Consider the following 22772-nt stretch of genomic DNA (forward strand, 5'->3'; position numbering starts at 1 on the left):
TCCAGTTATTTTAAATCTGTCAAGATGTTTTTATGACCTAGTCAACGTTCAATCTAGTGAATGATCCACCTATCCTTGGAAAAAAATGTATTTTTCCCCCTATTTTTGGGTAGACTATTCTATAAATGTTGATTAGATAGTTGGCTGATGGGTGTTGTTCAGTTCTTCTGTAGCCTTGCTAATTTTTTGTCTACTAGTCAATCAATTGCAACAGAAAAGCATTTAAGTTTCCAACTGTAAATGTGGTTTTACCTCTCTTTTCAGTTCAGTCATTTCCTTTTAGTTCTCTGATTTTGATTCATGTATTTTGAGGGTTTTTTTAGTTAGATGCATATATATTTAAGATTGTTGTTTTTCTAGTAATTAACATTTCTCTAATTTTGTAATGTTCTTTATCCTTGATAATTTTCTTGGCACTAAAATCTTTGACAGGTTTTAGTATAGCCACTTCAGCTAAGAGTTACCATGGTATTTTTCTATCTTTCCCCTTGTAAGTTACCTATTCACCTCTGAAGTTCTCTTACATGGCAATACAGCAGGGATTTTTTAAATTCATGCTGACAATCTGTCTTAAATGGTGTGTTCAGACCACTAAAATAATTATATTTGGATTTAAATAATTTTATTAGCTGTCTGCTTTGTTCTGTTTTCTATTTCTCTATTTTTCCTTTTCTGTCTTCTTTTGGATTAAAATTTTTTTTAGTATTATATCTATAATGTATATTTGAAAATACCTCTCTATAGTCTCTTAGTAGTTGCTCTATGGATTACTACAAACATAATCATCTACTAAGAATCAATATTTTACTGCTTTGAGTAGAACAGAAAATTTACCATAAGTCTCTTCATCCTTTCTCTCTCTATATTGTTGTTTTATGTATTAAATTTCATATATTCAAAATTCCACCATACAATGTAATATTGGCTATCAACCAGTAAACATTCTAAAGAATTCAAGAAAACAGTATGTTGTATTTACCCAGATAGTTACCATTTCTCTTATTCCTTCATTTCTGATATTGACTGTCTCCTTCATCATTTCCATTCTGTTCCTGAGCCTATCTACTAAGTTTTTTATTTTGATTATTCTATTTCCCAGTTCTAAAATTTTCATTTGAGCCTTTTTGTCTTCTGTCAAATTTTCTGAATTTCTGTTCTTTTCAAGAATGGTTGCTTTTAGTTCCTGGAGCTTTTTAAAAATTTTTGACTAAAGAATTCTGTGCCTTTATTGGCCAAACAGGCTACATGAGAGGCATGAAGCAGGAGGAGTAGATGGCTCTGAAGCCAGGCCTGCAGTGCTTCACAAGCTTGTAGGTGGTGAAGAACTTGCTCAGGTAGTGGCCAATCATCTCCCGCTTGATTTCCATCTGGTTGAAGGTCTTGCCACTTTAGACCCCCCCACCATTGCCCACCATCTTGGGCATGGTGATCATGTCCTGCAGGAGCACCTCGGGATTATGCCGTGGCGGGGGAGCTTCCTTCTTGGTCTTGCTCAGGTGCTCCAGCAGTGAGTATGGCTTCTCCCACAAACTCCAGTTTCACCTCCGCTGCAGCTAGGCACCATACATCATCTGCAACAACCTCCTAGGACTGTATAGCAGCTGGTCAAGGTCTGCGATGCCAAAGGTGAACTTGCAGAAGGTGTGCTTCTGCTGTTCCACGTCCACCATCTTGTCAGCTCTTGGGAAAGCCTCCTGGACAATTTTAATACACCTGCTTCAGAATCTTTTCAGATAATTACAACATCTGTGTCATCTCAACATTAGCTTTTTTTTTTTTTTTAAATAAATCGAAAATTTCCTGTTTCTCTGTATACTGAGTAATTCTGGACTATTTCCTAGGCATTTTGAAATACTGTAAAACTTTTGGTCATGTTTATCTATGCAAAATGTTAATGTTTTTTTTTAGCAGGCAATCTGGTTGTAACCTGAGCTATAAATTCCAGTCAGTCTTTTGTGGTAGTAGTTTCAGTATGTTCTATTTTTAAAGCTTTGCAGTGCTATTAAAATATCCTGTGTGGGGGATACAAAGTGGCTGGCTGGCTTAAAAACTGGGTGGCACTCTACCTCTCAGTTCAGTTGTCAGTCTTGGGTATACAGTTTAGTATCAGATCCTCACATTTGCAACTTAGGGGTGAGCTCAAAAGTTCATAAACAACTTTATATAGGGTTGCTTTCCCTAGCTCCTCCCTTTGCAATTTTAGTTCCTGGAGCTTTTTAAAAATTTTTGACTAAAGAATTCTGTGCCTTTATTGGCCAAACAGGCTACATGAGAGGCATGAAGCAGGAGGAGTAGATGGCTCTGAAGCCAGGCCTGCAGTGCTTCCTGTTTTTGGTTCGCTTTAGTTACCCAGCTCTGCAGTACACTTCATACAACTATCTTTCTGCAGTGCCAAGCCCAAAGAACAGAAAGAGAAAAATGCCAACACAGGTAGCTCTACCTTTTTCTTTCATGACCTGAGCTGAAGGCAGACACTTAACTGAGACACGAAGGAACCCCAGTTGCCCTCCCCTTTTGAGACCTATATGTAACTGGAGGAAGGTTTCCCACTTTCAGAGCTTTAGGTCCGCGTGGGCCCCACATGCTGCTGTGATTTTCATCCTTGCAGGATTACATGGGGACTGTGATGTAAGGGAAAGGAGAAAAGAAAAAGAGAACTGGGGGACTACTTCTACCGTTGCTGAGTGCTAGTAGTCCCTTTTCCTTCTCCACAAGCCAGAAGTGGAGGGCTTTTCTTTGAACTCTTAGCCATGCCTCAGTGCCCACTTCTACATTTTAAGTGGCCTTAATCTAGGTTAAGGAATACCAGAAGGAAAACTAGAATTACGTCCTCACTTCAGTGGTACTTAAAATTCTAGTCTTTCCAAACCAGCCTGCTACTATTTAGCTTCTTGAGTCAACAAAAAGCTGTCCCATGCATTCCGTTCACAGTTGCACACAAAAAAACATTAGAATGTGTTTTCCTTATCTTTTTGGGAACTGGAATCTTAATTTCATTCTTAACGAAATTCTTAATTTCATTAAAATAATCATAGATGAAATGGATATAGAGTAAAGGTTGAAAACCGTTATGATAACAAAATGATGGGATACAGCTGGAAAGGATAATTAAAGTAGAAGTACTGTATGCTGTCACTGCAAGACAGAAGGATCTCTATATAATTTGAAGATTAGTAAGAATGCAGGGCAGGTTTCTGATGTTAGAAGCACAGCATTACATTACATTAAAATTAATCTGGAGATACATAAAGCAGATTACACAGATGCAAACAACAAAGTAAAAATACAAAGCTACTTCCATAGTTCAGGCAGGCATAAGGAGTCTGAAAGAGTAGTGTGAAGAGAAAGAGTGCAGATGGAATGATCCTGTGGAAAAATCTATAGCTCCTTGAGAACTCCTCTGATTTAAAAACAGAATCAATAATGATAAAGTTTAAACACAGTTGATGGAAAGAATTACATTTTCAAAATCAGGAATGTCAGGCCAAGTAGACTGGCAGGGGAAAATAAGTTTAGTTTTTGACATATTATGTTAGAATCTCTGTGAGATTTATGAAGAGATGCCCAACAGGCAAAGGGAAACACAAATATATATATATATATATATATATATATATATATATATATATATATATTAAAGATTTTATTTATTTATAAGAAAGAGAGTGAGAGAGAGAGACAAGTGGGCAGAGGGTCAGAGGGAGAGGGAGAAACAGGACTGGGAATCATGACTGAGCCCAAAGCAGATGTGTAACCAACTTAGCCAACCAGGTGCCCCATGGGAAACAGAAATCTAAATACAAGAATTCAGGACTAGGGATACAAATTTGGGAATCCCTGTTCAAAGAGTAAAGTTAGAACTATGAAAGGAAAAGATCACTGAAGACTAGATTATCTTAGCAAGAAAGCACCCAAAACAAAGGACTTTGGAGAAGAAGGAAAATTCTCTGCCTGAAAATAAGACAGAGAAGGAACATTTAGGAAAATGAAAGAGAAGGAACATAGCACAGAGATTTCAAGAACAGTGTTTCAAGAAGGTAGATCTGAAAATGAATTCGAAATATTACAAGGTTAGGGAGCACTCAAGCAAATGAATCACCGATCGTGGTATGTTTCTATCTTTTCTCTTACCAATCACATCTTCCTTTCTTTCTACTAGATCATTCCCATTAGCTCACCACCATACTCTGAGTCCTCTTACAAACAAATAAGCAACCAAACACACATCTTCCCTTATATTCACACTCTTACCTATTTTTTTGTTCCCTAACACTGACAATTCTTGTGTTATCCACTTAGGTTGTCTTTACTCTCTCATTCACTCTCCATTGTTCAACTATGCTCTAGCTTCCAATGCTACTGCACCATTCAAATTGCTTGTCAAGTCTATGTAGCTAAATCCAATTCTTATCATATTTGGTTTATTAGCAGCACTAACCATGAAACCGTGGATGGATCACCTAATTTCTCAGGCTATTTCTACTTTGTAAATGCAGGGGGAAAAGACCATATTAAATAATCTACAGGTCTGAATTCAGCTTCAAAGTTTTGTAATTATAAATTTAACTAAAAAATATTTCTAAAACTATAAGACAGCAGCATTTCTCTGTTAAAGTATTTTCCCCACCTTAATAAAATTATATAAAGTATACATGGGATTACTTTATATGCATGTTCAGTGTGAAATGACAACCACAATCAAGTTACATAGTCACATAGTTACTCTTTTCTTGAGGGGGAGGGTAGCTGTCTTGAAACACTAAATGGGAAAGAAAGGAAGATTAACTTTTTTTTTGTTCATATGGAAGCTGTGGCCAACTATGGCCACAAAGCACATAGTCAGAAGTTATCTAGATTCTCCCTCCATTCTTTGTATAAATTTCTCTCCATGTGTTTTTGGATATCTTCCATATTAATGATAAGAGGTCACTCTAATCATCAGCTCTTTATTGGAATTTTTACATCTTCAACTGTTTTGTGGCCACGCTAGATATTTTAAAAAGTCAAATCTAACTACTTACCAATGAAGTTTCTGTAATTCCTTCTCATTCCATTCTTCATCCTGAATTATACCAGGAAAACATTCAAAGGAATGCCTATTTGTCTCATTAGAGCCCATTGCCTCAATAATTGGAGACTCCTTCCTAATACCAGCTTTCTGAAGATTTTCTTTAGCAGAACATCTAGCTTTCTTTTGTTTGATATAAAATTCACTTTCACTTTCTTCAGTTTCAGATTCAGAAATCACTGGGATTTTCCTTGTGGTGGTTCTTGTGCTTTTCCTTAGGTGAACCACTGTTTCTTTGGTATTCCTTGCTCTGGTTTTCTTAGCAATTTCAGCTTTCTTTCTAATTCGCTTTTCTGTTTCGCTCTCTTCACTAGACAAATCTGATGAAGACTGATGTTCATAAAATGACATAGATGCCTTTTTGGTTTTCTTCAATTTTGGTAACAACTTTGTATTTTTCTTAAAATTGGAGGTGACCATCTTTTCCTTTTTAGGATGAGATATTTTGATTTTCTGGTTGACAGTGAGCAAATCACATTCATTGCAATCTTCCTTGTTTTTATTTTTCTGATCTACACTATACTCAAATGCATTTTTGAAAATCTTTGTGGGCTTATTGATCAAATGTACAGTTCCATTTAAGTCTGTTTTACTTTCTTTCTGATGATTTGGCTCTGCAAAATCTGTTACTGCTTTAATGGTGCCACAGGACAGATTATACTTCATGCATTCTTGTTCTATCACTTTTTTAGACTTAAGTGGTGTCACTAAAATATAAGCTTCCTTCTGATTAAGAGCCATACATTTTCTTTCTTTGTCTGAGGAAAACAGCTGTCTTGAGGTTAGAATGTCAATGGATACATTCGATTCTTCAGTTCTCTCTTTAATTTCATAAGACAAAACCAAATATCAAAATCTCAAATTAGCTACAAAATAAAGCACAGAATTTTTTTTCTAAAATAAAACACATTTTTTCCCATAAACTCCAATGTACACATTACTGTCATTACTAGTCTTCCTGAAGCACCAGTCTGTTCATATTATTGCCCCTCAATTATAAACATATTTTTTATACCAACCAGTCTGTGACTTCCTACAGTCTACTTAGTGTACACATAAACTCCTCTGTCTGGCCTTGAATGTAGTTCTGACCTCTCACTGTACTCAAATCTGACCTATATTCTTTGTCTACTGCACCACTATTTCTCCCAATATTCTTGATTTTCAATTTTCACTATCATTCTACTTGGAGTTTTCTTTACTCACAAACCAAATCACTACTTGTTTTAATTCCATTCTCTAATCCACCTCATCTACAAACTTTGTCTGATTCCCTCAAGTGAATAAAAAGTTCTCCTTCAAATTTCCTGAATACTTTTAAATAATATGTTTGACAATGTACCCTGCATTATAAATATACAAACTTATCTTATCTTTGAACTAGACTGGAAAAAAATCCTTAATAGTAAGAATTTTATCTACATTTTTAGATTTTTTGTTGTTGTTGTTGGGAGTTAGTACAGAGCCTTTCACATATGCAGTAAATGATAAATATATATTAAATCAACTCTTGAGGTAAAATATTTAGGTGACATAAGAAAGCCACTAGTGTTGCTAAAACTTTACTAGGTATATAATTCCTTACATGAAATGCAAGCTATCCTAGTTAGGGGAATAAGGAACTCTATATTTCTGTGGCCCCGTTATCATTCCTAATGGTGGCAATGGAAACACAATTTTGCTGAGTTGTCCAAACTCCATGAAGCATTATGGAATAACAATCAAACCAGAACTTGGGAATCTTTATTATACTGTGTCACTATTAAGGAAAGCAAATTAAAATAAGAGAAATTATCCAATTGCCATTATAAGTAATATATACAAACCATAAACCATCACACCAAGCATCATAGTGAAATACTGCAACAACCTACACATATAATGTACCATTTTACAAGATGAATGATAAAATAAAGACTGATGAGTAATGTTGGATGCTGGGGAGAAAAGAAGCCACTAAATTATAATTCATGAAGAAGTGGTACTAATTAAAAGTAATCAAAGTTTTTAAAAGTAATCAAAGATTACTAATTAAAAGTAATCACAGGCGCCTGGGTGGCTCAGTGGGTTAAGCTGCTGCCTTCGGCTCAGGTCATGATCCCAGGGTCCTGGGATCAAGCCCCGCATCGGGCTCTCTGCTCAGGAGGGAGCCTGCTTCCTCCTCTCTCTCTCTCTGCCTGCCTCTCTGCCTACTTGTGATCTCTCTCTGTCAAATAAATAAATAAAATCTTAAAAAAAAAAAAAAAAGTAATCAAAGATTTCTCAATGGATCATCTATCTTCCTAATGGAAGTGTTTTCTTTTAATTCCTCACAAAATCTGACTCAAATGTTCAACTGGCAATTTGAAACTTTTAAGCTTTCTAATTTTAAATAAAATACTTCTATTCTGAATATTTTTATTGATTTTATTAAATAATCTGAATAAAGATTCATCCTATTCTGGATACTTTAACCTAAGTCACATGATCCTGATAGTCTTTAAACATTTAATAAATGTTCTTCACTTTCACTTCCTTTCACTTATGAAATAAAATAAAGATGCTACTAAGCTGATGGATTTAACTCAACATGAAATCTGAAAATTGCTAATGTATAGAGAAAAGACTCTTTAAATTCTGATATGCAGGATTTCAAAGAAATCATACTGAAAATCGACACACATAGCTAAATGATGGCATTAATTTCATAAAAAAATTCATAGTCTTTAAACATTTCTTTTAAATGTAAACCCAGTAAATTTATATCACCATGAACATTCCAAAAATCATATTTAAAATAATAGCTTTGTTATTTAAAAAAAACATTATGGGTGCCTGGCAGGCTCAGCTGGTAGAGCATGTGACTCTTGATCTCAGGGTTATCAGTTTGAGCCCCATGTTGGGTGAATAATTTACTTTAAAAAAAGAGATTAAAAAAATAAATAAATAAAAATTATTTAATATCTAGATTAAGTAAGGGAAACCTACAAGTAAATATGGTATGTAAGGTAATAGATTATTTTATTATGCAAATTATGTTTTATAGAAAAACCATACTTTATTGTACATCTAAAACTAGTAACATTGTATGTTAATTATGGCTCAATTAAAGAAAAAAATTGGTATTCTGAAAAAACACCAAAAAAGCCCCTGACACTTATAACCATTGTAATACTCATTTACCACTTTAGATTTGGAAATTTTGAGATCACTTTTACTATATATTTAATATAACTTTATTATATATTTAACATAATATTATATAGTATTATTATATTAAAAACATTTCAAATAAGAGCTGCTTATTATAAAATCAATAAAGATATAATACCTTGCTTCTGACTTTTAATTATCGTTTCATCTGCTCTTTCACAATTTTCAAGTTTCTTTGAAGACAAGTTTTCATATTCTTTCTTCCCATTTAATTCCTTCAAAACAAAAAAAATAGCTTTTTATTTTAACAACTACTACCTACAAACAGGACCTCAAGTATTTTCATAGTATGTATCAAGCATGCAAATATCTAGGTACATTTAGTTCTACAAATTTCATTAATGGAGGCAGTCAGAAACTCATTTGCCAGAGCTTGAGTTTTGGAATCACCATGTGGGTATCAACTATCTTAGATATTTCCTATAATGATTTAATACCCATGATATGTCAACTGCATATACAAACACACAAACAAACACAAACACACTTTATTTAAGCATTACTCTAAAAGCTAAACTTTGTTTTATTGACTTCACTTTTCCAACGAGGCACGGAGAAAATAAGTATCAAGGCATTGTCAAAGCTGATATTTAACAGAATTCATGATTTCTGATTTGGTCCTGAACAATTTTAGTAGCATCACACCACCACTCTACATATCACAGTGTACAGTAAAAGCTTACCTCATTAGATAAGTCATTTCCTCCTCCATTTTGAAAAGTATTATTTACATGGTCATCTGGGAGCCTTAATGGTGGTTTATTTTGGCAATTACCATGGCACACGTTTAATTCTGTGGCTCCTGGCAACCTACTGCGCTTACTATTTTTCACTTCTATGTGTACAAAGATGGAGATATTAACAAATTATTAAATAGAAGATAAACTGCCTTTCCACATTAAAGAATTCACTTTCAAGAAATGTTATCTAGAAAGAGTAGTAAATTAATGTTCATACTTTTTTTCCAGCAGGAGGGAGGGTGGGATATGAGGCAGATTACAGTTTTGGCAAAGAGGTGACGCAACAGTTCTGTTAGCTACCTTATAGCAATGGTCACTCAAAAAAAACATGCCATTCCCTCCATGGAAGCAAACTGGTTTTGTCTATTAACAAAAATGCAATTTGATATAAAAATATAGGCATTTGTAATATAGGTCCAAGATGGGTTGGTAACCTAAATACTTAAGTCTAGGAAAGTGAAAGAAAATCACCTTTCATTGCCATGTTTATTAGTGTTCTTGATTCTGATGAACTAAAACATAATATTTAAAGAAGTAAGCAGAGAATAAACTGCACTGTTTTTCAAGTATTAAGAAATAAGAATTTTAGGGCAGTGCAAGTCAAAAACTAAATACACTATAAACAGTGTAGATTTAAAAAAAAAAAAGCAAACATACCCAAATGACAACAATCAATGTCATAAGTAGTGCTGGCTTTTTGGAGGACATCTGTTTGGTTTTCTCTCACATCATTTTTTGATGATTTTTGTATATCAGGGACAAATCTTCCCACTTTCTGTTTTTGTCTGGCCTTTCTCTCTTTCTTTTCACAAGCCCTAAAAACAAGTATAGCATTTTTCCTCTAATATTTATTCTCAAAAAACAAAAACAAAAAAACTGAACATATAAATAAAGTCCCTCAGATAAAGCTCCTCCCCCAGCAAAGATTAATCTTACATTATTTAAACCTTTGACTTCTACCTCTTCCCCCACAAAGAACTGAAAGACAGCACCTTAAAAGAATCATAAAACCTTGTAAGTGTTTACTACTCTATGCTCTTTCATTTTCTACTTAAGCTAATATTGTAAGAAAATTACAGGACAATTGCTGACAGTTGCCTATTTCTGGAAATAAATTTTACTGAAACATTGCCACATTCATTCATTAAAGTACTGTCTACGGTTGCTCTCCTGTTACAAAGGCAGAGTTGAATAGTTGATAGCAATATGCCCATAAAAACACTTCCTATCTGGCTCTTCACAGGACCATCCCTCCACCCCAGCACTATAAATTATACAATGGTACTGTGATTAATTAACTTATATCACTGTATCCCCTGTGAGTTCCTTTAATGGCAAGAATTAATAAAATTTTCTTTGCTTTTCCTGTGCCAACACAGTGTCTGCTAAGCAACTGACAATAACTACTGATGGAATGAATGAAAAAAGACCAAGAACTTAACACCCATGTTTAACAGCAACATCCCTCTTAAATGGTGTTTGAATGAGGATGCTCCCTGAAATGTCAACAGTATTATTTTCCTCTTAGATTTATTCCATATGACAGAAATTCTAGTAAAGTATTACTGCTTTCTAAAAATCCAGGATTAGAGAGAACTTTAAAACTAGCATTCCCTGCCCCCCCGAAAAACAAGTTAAAACCAATTTAATTGGTTAAACAGATATATTTGTAAAAGCCCCCCAAATTTTATACCTAAAATGGGTGCATCTTATCAAATATAAATTATATCTTAATAAAGTTAATTTTTTAAAAATTAAGAAGTACTTTACCTTAATTGTTCTAGAAAATTATCAATATGCTCTTTCCATTTTTCTGGAAAGCCAAACATAAACTTCCTTATGAGATAATTTGGATATCCTATTTAACAATAAACAAACAAAAATTATCTAAAAGCTAAGAATTTTAAAGACATATCATTGGTTCATTAGATCACTGAAAAAACATACACTTATTGCTCACTTTGTGCTAGGCACTGCCACAGACATTAAGGATTCAGCAGCTAACAAAACAAAAATTCCTGTCTTCATGGAACTTGACTTTTAGTGTGAAAGAGTAAGCAAACCAATAAATAAACATCTTGTTTGTTAGATGGTCACCAATGCTATGGAGAAAAATTAAGCAGTCAGTCAGCAAAAGGATACTAGTATACATATGCTGGGGGAGGAAGAGGGGTGCAGCATTTTTAAATGAGGTTCTCACTGAAATAGCATCATTTGAGTAAAACTTTGAAGGACATGAGGGAGTAAGCCATGTGGCAATATGGGGTTAAAACACTGGAAGCAAAGGGAATGAAATAAAAGGCTATGAGATAAGAGTGTGCCTGGCCTGATGTAAAAATTAGTATGGTTGGAGAGAAGTGAAAAGAAGTTAGTACTAGGAGACTACTCAGAAGGGAATAGAGGCAGTAGAGGAACATGGAAGATGATAAGGCTTTGGGGTCATTTTATGGGCCTACTCTTTTACTTTGGGTAAGATGGAAAGCTACAGAAAAATGTTTAGCAAGGGAGCCACAGGATTTAACTTGCTTAAAGAGGACTGTATTAGCTGCTATTTTGAGAAGTCTCTGGAAATACAAGTGAAGAAACAATGAGACCAGTTAGGATTCTGTAATGATTCAGATAAAAGGTAAGGGAGGTCGGGACCATAGAGGTCAGCAGAGGCCTGGCTTCTCAATAAATTATAGAGATAATGCCAATAGGATGTACTGACCCACTAAATGTGGGTGTGAGAGAGACAAGATTCAAAATGCCTCCAAGCATTCTGGCTAGCCACTGGTAATAAGGAAAGAGGGGGAAGACTATTAACATTACCTAAGCAAATTAAGCAGATTATAGGGAGAAGACCAGGTTTTAGACATACCAAGTTTGAGATGCCTGCAGACATCCTAGTGGAGATGTCAAATGGGCAGATGGAAAATGAGTTGAGTGGCTTGGGGAGTTTTTTTGGTAAGAGATATAAATTCAGCATTTGCTTACCATATAGATGAGATTTAAAGCCTCAAAGAAATAAGCACATCATAGAATGTATATACAAAGAGCTAAAGTCTACTCCATATTTAGAGGCAAAGAAGAAAGAGCAAAATAAGCAAATAAACTAAGAAGGAATAGGGAGAAAGGCAGCATGAAAATCTGAATACGGTGATCCAGAAGGCAAAAAAAAAGAAGTATTTCAAGGAGATTAAGTATGAATAACTATGATAAGCAGATACTTGATTTAGCAATGTGGGGGCCATTGGTAACTCCGATAAGGTCTGTTTGGTAGAGAATTGTGATTTAAGGCACGATTAAAGAATTTTGTTTTTTTTTAAATAGGAAAGAATTCAAGGAATTAGAATCTTCTGAGCTGTTTTTGCTGTAAGCAGTAGCTGACATAAGTGGGGTTAAAAGGGTTTTTGTTTTTGACAGGATAAGGGAGAATTACTGGAGTGATATCCCTGAGTAAAAGAGGGAAAATGGAAAGTACGGTACAAATGGAGAGGTTGACACATTCATAAACAAAAGCAGATACATATGCAAGCAGGTCAACAGATGTGATGGTAAACTTCTCTTCTGATTGTTTCTATTGCTCAGGTGCTCCCCTCCCTCACCCAGCACCTCTACTGTGAGAGGAAAAAAGGAGGTATTGAAAATTTATAAAAATATGCAATAGTCATCAAGGAGGATGGGAGAGTGAATGCAATAGGGAAATGTGGTAAAATACCAAGAGACCACAACTTGTTGCTGGTAATCACAACCTTTAAGATACTCAGGTATGTTTTTCTTCGGCCACATTACTGTGTGCAAGGCATAGACAGAAAATTAGATAACAGGACTGGGGTTGTGCTGGGCAGGTTCAACAAACTAGGAAGCTAAATTATAGCTTTATAAAGCAGTTTCTCACACAACAACATTTCACTTGACTTTTTAAAAATCACTGAACTTATTTAAACTGTCATTAAGGGTGATTAAATCAGAGAAAAATAGTCAACACATATAATAAATAGTTTTACATAATGTGGACAACTCTGTTTTAATTTTTTGTTTTGATTGATCCATAATTTTAAAACACTTAAGAACAACAAAAAAAAATAGGTATCACTGTTAGGAATATGGTTAATTGACTCATTTAAAGTAATTTATAATAATGACAGTCATTACCTGCTTCCTTCATGGAAATCCGATCTATCATCCCTTTTAATATGTAAATATTGCCTGATAAAGTCCTAAGTTTGTTGTGCTTAATCCGTTCTATAATGACATTACTGTGCCAATATATGTTAGTGATGTCTCTAGGAGAAAATTAAAGGCCAAAATATTCACATTTTACATATGTAAGTATACAAACTTATAATAATAAAAAGTAATAAATTTGCACTCTACAAACATTTAGCAATATTATCCATTTAATTATAAACATCTGAGGGCCAAACATTGTAGCAGAATTCAACTGCCTGGCTAATGTGATCCTCAGAGTATGTAATAAGAAACTACTGTGGCCAAACCAAACCACTAATATAAAATTTATCATTAGCAAAGAAGCAGGGGCCTTCTCTAAATGGTGCTGACAATGCCTGCAACTTCATCTTAACTGATGCCAAGTTTCTGAAGAATGTTTTTCTGTCCCTCTCCTCAGGGACTGAGCTGTTAGCTTTCATGCAGTTACATAGTTTGGATTCCCCTAATCCTGTGAGTACTTTTTGTCTTTTTACCCTCACTACCCATCCAAGTATTTTTACCTTCCTTTCTGAAAATACCAAAAAAAGAGTTCCAACTGGGAAAAAAAAAACTGCAAGATCAAATCACTAACCCATAAATCTACTCTTTGTATTTCCTTAAATGAAGCTAGGAATATAAAACAGAAAGAAAATATAAAGATGTATTAGATAAATGTTGAACATTCCCAATTCATCAGGTAACTAGTAATAAACACACTAATTTTAAGGGTAATATGACAGTTAAGTTCCTTTCATTTGGTCAAATGGGACTAAACTCAGTCACATTTTAATACAGTGATCCTGTGCTTTTTTGTTTCATTTTACTTAACAGTTAAATAGCACTCCAAAAGCACTGTTCTCAAGTCTCACAAATATTAACTACTTTAATATTCAAAATAACCCAAAGAATAGGTAATATTATTATTATCTTTGTGCAGATGAAGAAACTGAGACTGATAAAGGATAATAGTGCCCATGTCATATAGCTGGTAAGGCAGCTGGAGCGTGATTCCAACAAAGACCACCTCTTTGACATTAAGGACATTGGCCCAAGACAAGCAGAAATAGAATGGGCAAGACAGATTTTAAATAAGTAACTTACAAACTTCTAGGTGAGTACCCTGAACAGTGATATCTTATTTTATGACAACTTTTATTACAATTTTATTTTAACCACTAAGAAACTGGTCTTTAAAAAGATTAAATGGTGCTAATAGAGTAGCAAAATTAGGCAAAGTCCACTCACCTGATGACGCTTTTGCTTTAGGGAGAACCAGAGAATGCCAATGATTACTTAATGTGTAGTTGTATGGCAAAGTGTTAAATAATTCTGATTCCTTTTCTGGATCAGTAATTTAGATCTGGTTGTCCCAATTTAGATGTGAGAATCTGGACTGAAATGCATGTAGTAAATATTAACTACCCATATATAATTAAGCAGAGAACACCAGTCCACTTAATAGAAGCTCTTTAAAATATAAAGCATCATGAGGGGCACCTGGATGGCTCAGTGGGTTAAAACCTCTGCCTTCGGCTCAGGTCATGATCTCAGAGTCCTGGGATCCAGCACCACACCGGACTCTCTGCTCAGAGAGGAGCCTACTTCCTCCTCTCTTTGCCTGCCGCTCTGCCTACCTGTGATCCCTGTCTGTCAAATAAATAAATAAAATCTTTAAAAAAAAAAAAAAAAAGCATTGTGTATACAAATTTGAGTTGTTACTATTCTAAAAGGAACTTAACAGGCGAAAACAAGAAATCTGGTTATAATCAACATGGCAAGCTTCTTCTGCACAGTCCTTTTACTTTTCTGTCTTCAGTTTGTAACCCTGTTACAAAGTCTTTGTTTTGTAGGAAGATGCATCTCCTTCCAGCTCTTATATACTTATAAATTTTATTAAAATACTGAAATGTTATACTTACGTCAATTTTCCTTCTACACATATAGCAGTATTATTATTTATGATTTTAATCATCCATTCCTGTAGCTGGACCACCTATCAGCATAAAATGAAGTATATATTTCCTGTTACTTGTAGCAAAAGCATTACAAAATCAATTTACATCATATAAAAAGAAAAAACTCACATATTTAGTGCTCATCTATGTAAGAACCACATTCTATTTTAAATAATAACAAGGTAAAGACTCTCATATACAATGAAAACAGAAAAGAGGAAGATTAGAAGTTGTACTGCATAATTTTTTGTCCAATCCAGAATCAGTTCTCCGTCAAATATTCTTATATCAAATATCTCAACCACTGAAGAAAAAAAAAATCACCTAAAATTCTAAGGTATCCATTAAAGACAAAAGACCTGACTTTTATATGAGTCAGCTGTGTAGTATATACTCCACCATCATTCTTATCCTAAAAAAAAATAGCATTTTTCTTTTTTCTGCATATTTGGTTTTGAATTGCATTTAATTTTCTTTAAACTACAAAGGTGATTACTAATAATCTATATTTCACAGCAGTCTAATCCAGAGCAAATATCTAAACAGCTCAGAGAATTATTTTAGGACAAAATCCTACTGTAGAGGAAAATTTCTATGAATGTCTGTGTTGAGAAATTGCTTCTACTATGTAACAACACTAAACTATTTCTGATGAGAAATTCAGCAAAAGTCATAACTAATTTGAGTAGCCATTTAGTATACATACAAAAAATTATAAATTTATAAAGACAAATTCTTCTGTGGTAGTTTTATAGCAAGTCAGAAAAAGATGCTAAAATGAAAGGTCCTTCTATTTATTCCATTTTTCCTCAGTTATGTTTATTTTTATTTTATTTTTTCCTCAATTATAAACAAGCAATGAAATTCCTTTTTCATTTTTAAGACGGATATTTGGAACTATCTAAGATAGATCAAGGACAATCAGATGGAGATGATGTTAAAAACAAAAAATAAGGGACATCTGGGTGGCTCAGTCATTAAATGTCTGCCTTCAGCTCTGGTCATGATCCGAGGGTCTTGGGATGGATCCCTGCATTGGGGTCCCTGATTCACGGGAAGCCTGCTTCTTCCTCTCCCACTCCCCCTGCTTGTGTTCCCTCTCTTATTGTGTCTTGCTGTCAAATAAATAAATAAAATCTTCTAAAACTATTTAAAAAAAATAATACTAGGCAACGTTCCAAGTATTTTAGATTCAATGACTCAGGTTATCCTTATAACACTAGGAGGCAGATAATGTTTTCCTCATTTTATAGATAAAGTAACTGTAAAGTCAAATTAAATAACTTGCCCATGTCACACATAGCTAGTTAGGGGCACAGATTGGTTACAAATCTGGGAATTCTGGCTCCAGAATTTTGTACCATCCTGCTTACATAAAATATCAAAACGTGCATTCATGCTCATTCAGCATAATATTCTTGACCTGTACTATATGCCAGGCACTGTTAGGCAGTAGGATTCAGCAAGAAACAAAATGGCTGCCCTATTACAGCAAACACTGGTGTGTATGTGTGTATGCTACTGTGCACTCACAGGGGCTGAGGGGTGGATGTGAAGAAGCAAGTAGAGTGGTGATGGTTATATCCAAACAAATGGACAAATAATGTCTGACAGTGATAATTATAAAAAATAAGTACAAGACATGCTTACTTAGATATGATAGGGAAGGTCTTGGAACAGAAAACTGAGTAAAGTAAGGGACAGGATATATGGGTTACCTGGGAATACATTCTTCCAGGCAAAGGGAACAGGTATAAAGTCCCCAGATAGATAGCACAGAGGGCACAGCAGCTTGAATAAGCAAGAAAGCAACAGAGGGGAGTGAGAGATGAGATTAGGCATGTCAAGGACTGAATTATGTAGAGTCCTGTAAAAGATGGTAAAGGCTTAGGGTTTTCTCTTAAGATAAAAAGATAAAAAGTTACTGGAGGATTCTGAGCAGAGTGGAGACATGACTTAATATTTTACGGAGTTACTGGGTAGAAAATGGACTATATAAAGATTCTGGCAGGGCACCTGGGAGACTCAAGTTAGCTAAATGTCAGACTTTTGATTTTGGCTCAGGTCATAATCTCAAGGTCATGAGATCGAGCCTTGTGGGGGCTACGTGCTTAGCGAGTCTGCTTAAAGATTCTCTCTCTCCCTTTCCCTTTTCCCCTGCTTGTGCAAATGCTCTCTTTTCCTTTAGGGTAAACAAAAAAATCTTTGGAAAAAAAAAAAAAAAGGAAAGGAAGGAAGAAAAAAAAATAAAGAAAAAATGGTGATTCTGGCTGTCTGAAAAACAGAATGGAGAGAACAGCGGGGAGCAAGGAGACCATTAAGCTATTATAGTAACCAAGATTTTATGGTACCCTGGTTAAGGTAGTGATTGAGTATTGAGAAGTGGCCAGATTTAGGACAGAAGAGCCAACAGGATTTCCTCACAGTCTGGAGTGGAGTATGACAGAAAAACAAGAGTCTCAAATGAATCTGAAATTTTAACCTAAGTTAAAATTTGGGGGAATGGTATTACTATGTACCAGTATGGGACACAGCTGAGAGAAATTTTGGGGGAAGAAATCATTTTAGACATATTAAATCCGAGATGCCTATTAAATAGCAATGGAGAAGTCCTATAGACAATTGAATATGTGACTGTGGGGTTTAGGAGAATGTTCTGGACTTGAGATATATATTTAGGAATTATCAGTAAAGAAATGGGATGTAAAGCTACAGCAGTGGATAATCCAGTCTCTAGAGTGTGTGCAGGCACTAGAGAATCAGTTTCAAGGACTGATTCTGGGGAATTACAGTATTATAGATAGTGACAAGAGGAAGCAGCAAACTGGAATGAGAAGAATGGCCAGTGAGACAGTAGAAAATCAGGAGTGAGGTATCATGGAATTCAATAGAAAAAAACAATACAATGTTTTAAGAAGGATGTTTTGATTCAGCTGTGTTAAACCCTTGTCTGCAACAGAATAATAAGAAATAATAATTACTGGTTTGAGATCACTGGTGAACCTGAAAAGGACAATCTTCACAGCGATTTATGAATGCCCAAAGTAGAATATATTTCAGAAAGAATAAGAACAAAAACTGTGAATATATATACCTCTATCAAGGTGTTTTACAGTAAATGGAAACAAAAAGATGGGGTGATAGTTGAAATGGGATAGGGAGTAACAGGAAGGCAGACTTTTTCTTTGCATTTTTCTTTTTTTAAATGCAGGCCATGTTTCAGCACATTTATATGCTAATGGGAATTTTCCACAAGACAGAAAACTGAGGGGATAATTAGAGGGACAAAGTTCTATAGGTGGTAAGAGGAGGTGAATTGGCCTTGAAAAGGGAGCACAAACTGTTCATCCATTATAAGAGAAGGGGAAGCAGAATACGTGGATAGAGCAGCCGGGAGATTGGTGGATTTGGTAATGGGAACAGGAGGTTCAATAATTTGGGAATTGGGCTTTCTCTCATTCTAATAAATAAATAAATAAATAAATAAATAAAATCTTTAAAAAAAAAAAAAAAGGTTGAGAATGGAAAGAAAAGCAATAGAGTCCAACAGTTAAAGGGATGGTTAAAATGATGGGACCATGGAATCTGTAAGGTAAAGAGCGACATGAGGAAAGAAGAGCACTTATGGTCTAAAGGATTACCTTAGTAAGGTGGAGTATTCATGGTGAGGGAGAGGGAAGAGTGCTAGGGGTAGAATGACCTGGAAAGGCAGGAGTTTGTGTGAGCAGGATGCTTGAAAGTGAGAATCTGGAGAATGTACTGGCAAAGACAAGGTATGAGTATGACTAGGGTAGACGGTAATGGTTAAGGGAAAGGTCATTTAAGATCAAGAATTCAAGGAGGCTGGATGGATCATCTCTATGGATGTCAGTATCACCAGAGTTGATGACAGAAGTAGAAGCAGAAGAAAAATTAACAGGCGTTAAACGCTTTAATGGTAATGCAAGGTTATGACTAGCAAGTTGTATTATATAGGACTACAAGGAGTTTCAGGGAGTGATAAAGTTACAAGAGCTATAGCACTTGCTTCAAAGAAGGTGGGAGGGGCTGTATTAGAGAAAAGGAAGGAAAATGGCCTGAAATAGTAATAAGGAACAAAAGAGATACATTCTATCATCTTTAGGCCCAACAATATGAGATAAGGGAGAAAAAAGAGCCACTACTTAAGAAAAGAAGCTGTATTTTGGTTAGAACAAGGTTAAGAAATGTTCACAGAAAATTGAGAATTTTAACATTTTGCTGATGATACACCTTGAGTTCAAGAGGGTACAATGCAGTGTTTGGAGATGAGAGACAGATTGGGTCAGAACTAGGGCATGTACAGAACTGTATACAGGTAAGAGTCTTGGAAGGCTTGGTCTTCTTGTAGTAAATAAGATAAACAACACTATAGCAATGACAGAATTAGTATGTGGGATCTCTCATTACAGTTGTCTTCAAACTTTTTGATCAACCCACCTCATACATTTTTAAAGCAACATCCAAAAATTTTCATCAAGTCTAATATTTGCAAATAATGCAATTTCCAAAGAATACATTGACATACAGAACTATAAGTGTTACAGGGGCATCTCGGCAGCTCAGTTGTTTGAGCATCGGATTCTTGATTTTGGCTTAGGTCATGATCTTGGGGTCCTGGGACTGAGCCCCACATTGGGCTCCACACTTAGCAAGGAGTCTGCTTGAGGATTCTTTCCTTTTCTGTCTGCAAAACATCCCCACCCCTCATGCACACTCTCTAAAATAAAATTAAATCTCAAAGGAAAAAAAAAAAAAACCCAAAACTATAACTATTACACCACACTTCCAACAGGGGGCTTGAATTTACAATCTCAAGATCAAGAGTTACATGCTTTACTGTGCCAGCCAGGTACCCCTCAAATTTAACCCACTGAGCCATCCAGGTGCCCCAAGGTGCCCCTCAAATTTAGATGGAATTTAAATACCACTATCATTCTTTAAAAAATTTATGGACAAATCTTTACCAATTGGAAAATTTACGTTGCTATCTTTTTCCTTGAACTTATTTTCCATTCCACTTCTTTCAGAGAATTATCCTAATGCATCACAGTGTGATAGCCTGAAGTGTTTTATTGATCACTCTATATTACTTTAAAATAGGAAAAATTCTCAAGATTTCAGAAGCTATAACCCCCTTCTATTTTAATTGCAGTTAATAGTGCTCCAAGAATCAGGGGAAAAAAAAAATTAAGAACAGCAAGGAACTCAGTGTTCATTCCCAAACAGAGTAAATAAATTGTTGAAGATTATACAACTAGTAACAGAGCAAGGTTAAAACTTAACACTTGGTGTCTCTTGCTTTCAATCCACTGCTCTTTTCACTAGGCACAATGCCTTGACCTAAATAATAAAATAAACAAACAAACAAAAATGAACCTACTCTTAATGAAAGCTTGAGCTCAGCTTTTGAAGAATGAGGGTAAAAACATAAATGTAAATCTGTCTTAAGTTGTCCTACCTTATTTTTTTTAACTTCATTTGTAAGAGTTTGAAGTGTACTTGGAGAATGATTTGAAGCATTTCTTTTTGATTTCCGAGGTATTGTTATATGAAGTCTTGGAGTTGCAAGCACAATTTTACATGTATCATTCATGGAAACCAGGACATCAGTCTCTCTGGGCATTGTGTGCTCATTTCCTTCCTTAAACTCCTGTTGTGAAGTCCTTTCTGTTGGTATCTTACTATCAGAAACCACTGACTGGCCATCATTTTTAACAACACAGTTAGGATTGAGAGTCTCAAGAGTAGAATTTTGGGATTTTTCAATGACAGAATCAACACCTCCTAAAACAAAGGTATCCTTTTTAGACTTAGTGGTTACAAATGTATTCTCCTTTGAGTGAAGAATTTGTTTAGCCAACTGAGCTCTAGGTAGTGCTTTGTTTGAGAATCCAGCAGTTGAAACATTTTCATGTTCTTGATTCAGAAATGGAACCTCTGTAAAAAAATACAAGATAAAACAAAATTTAAAGAAGAATCACATGAAATTAAAAGAGAGAAACAGAATAATATCGAGCTGTTTATATTAAAAAGAAGCGCTCAGGTTAGGAATGTTCCACCCTTTGGCCCAGTCTTTCTCTGAAAGGGATGCCTAGACAGGGAGAATAATTATCTAGAACATTCAACAAAACAAAACACACTTTACCATAAGTTAAATTATGCAGAGATGCTTTCTTTTCCTGCTGACATTGAATCTTTTACTTTTTCAGAAGGAAAGTACTATTTGATGATTCTAGAGGAACTTCTTGCATTGAGGTTGAGTTTTGTTTTTTTAAAGAAAGAGGAAATGAATTTTATTAGTCACTGAGAAGAAAAAAAAGTTGTTTACTTATGTTCAAAAATGATTAGATCAATATAGTATACTTCTGTAACATATGAGTTACATTTCCCTTTTTATTTTCTCATGCTTTTATCACATTCTCTGTATCTATAGTATGCTGAGAAAGAATTTTTTAAAAACTCTACATGTTATAACTTGCCAGCTCTACATGAAAGTTTATTACTGAACTTAAAAGTTAGTGATCTGGAATAAAATCTGGTGCTGTCAAAAATCAGAGAGGTCTATCTTAAAATTATATATGAAGTGCCATCCAGTCTTAAAAATTCTGATTCTGCTTCTGGTTGCTACAAATTTCTAAAACGTGAAAGAAAAGTTGAAAAGGTGTAGCTTGTATGTTAAGAGTTGCCATGTTGTGACTCAAAAGCAGACATAACCATAATTTATATGCCTCTGACATCTCTTTAGTAGAACTTCAAAGACAAAAATCTGGTAGGCTTATCCATTAGGCAAGTAGGAACTAAAAGAATTGGTTACATTTTATTCTGCTTTATATCCTAGATGGTTAGTTTTACTTCTTGAAGGTAGAAATGAGTTTCTTTCACACAAAAAAGGGAAATAACAGACTTAAAATTGGAGGAAAAACTGAATTATTTTATATGTTTAATTTCAAATATTCTGACAAAAACTGGTAATGATTATGCTTTAGTAAATATGCAGCTTCAGCTTTAAAAATTTTAATAGAAGGATTTTATTATATTGATGTGTATCATAAAAGAAGGGCAAGTTCCTATTTCTTTAACTCATTCTACTAGAAATGGCATGGCAAAGGAGTAAAGGCAAGTAGGTAATTCAATCAGATATAACATGCTATAGAATCTGGTCATTTATTTTAGAGTACAAAGTCCATGCAGATTCTCCAAAACGTCTCTGAAATTACACACAAAATTTGTGTTTCTATGTATGTGCATTTTCTGGGAAAAGAGTCATCAGACTCTCAAAGCAATGTTATTCCTTTCTCCCTCTCTAATTCCACTTAACAAATAAAACATGCTTTACCGCGCATTATTTGCCTCTCTCCTTTTCTCCCGAACTGTACTTTTTGTATCAAAATAGATCGCTGTCTTTGAAATACAACAATATAAGCACAGTCTAATGTATAATAAAGAGCACGGGCTTTCCAATAAGTACCTGTATTAATTCTCAGCACATCACTTATTCCCTGTGAGACATAGAGCAGACATAACCTCTTTGTAAGCCCAATTTCCCAGACTTTTAAATGAGCATCTACCCATAGTGTCTGCTGAAAGGATTATATGAGATAG

General features: G+C 34.8%; 1 protein-coding gene across 1 annotated transcript in view; it reads right to left on the reverse strand.

Annotated features, from left to right (window-relative positions):
- Positions 1–22772, reverse strand: part of MIS18BP1 (MIS18 binding protein 1) — a 47359-nt gene that overhangs the window by 14764 nt on the left and 9823 nt on the right. Inside the window, exons 3-10 of the mRNA XM_059373139.1 lie at positions 20629–21107; positions 15114–15187; positions 13138–13268; positions 10771–10858; positions 9658–9815; positions 8944–9095; positions 8379–8475; positions 5022–5889 (exon numbers count right to left, since the gene is read on the reverse strand). Coding sequence (XP_059229122.1) covers positions 5022–5889; positions 8379–8475; positions 8944–9095; positions 9658–9815; positions 10771–10858; positions 13138–13268; positions 15114–15187; positions 20629–21107 — 2047 coding nt within the window. The remainder of the gene's footprint in view (positions 1–5021; positions 5890–8378; positions 8476–8943; positions 9096–9657; positions 9816–10770; positions 10859–13137; positions 13269–15113; positions 15188–20628; positions 21108–22772) is intronic.

The sequence above is a fragment of the Mustela nigripes genome, chromosome 13 (assembly GCF_022355385.1).
Source record: "Mustela nigripes isolate SB6536 chromosome 13, MUSNIG.SB6536, whole genome shotgun sequence".
NCBI lineage: Eukaryota > Metazoa > Chordata > Mammalia > Carnivora > Mustelidae > Mustela > Mustela nigripes.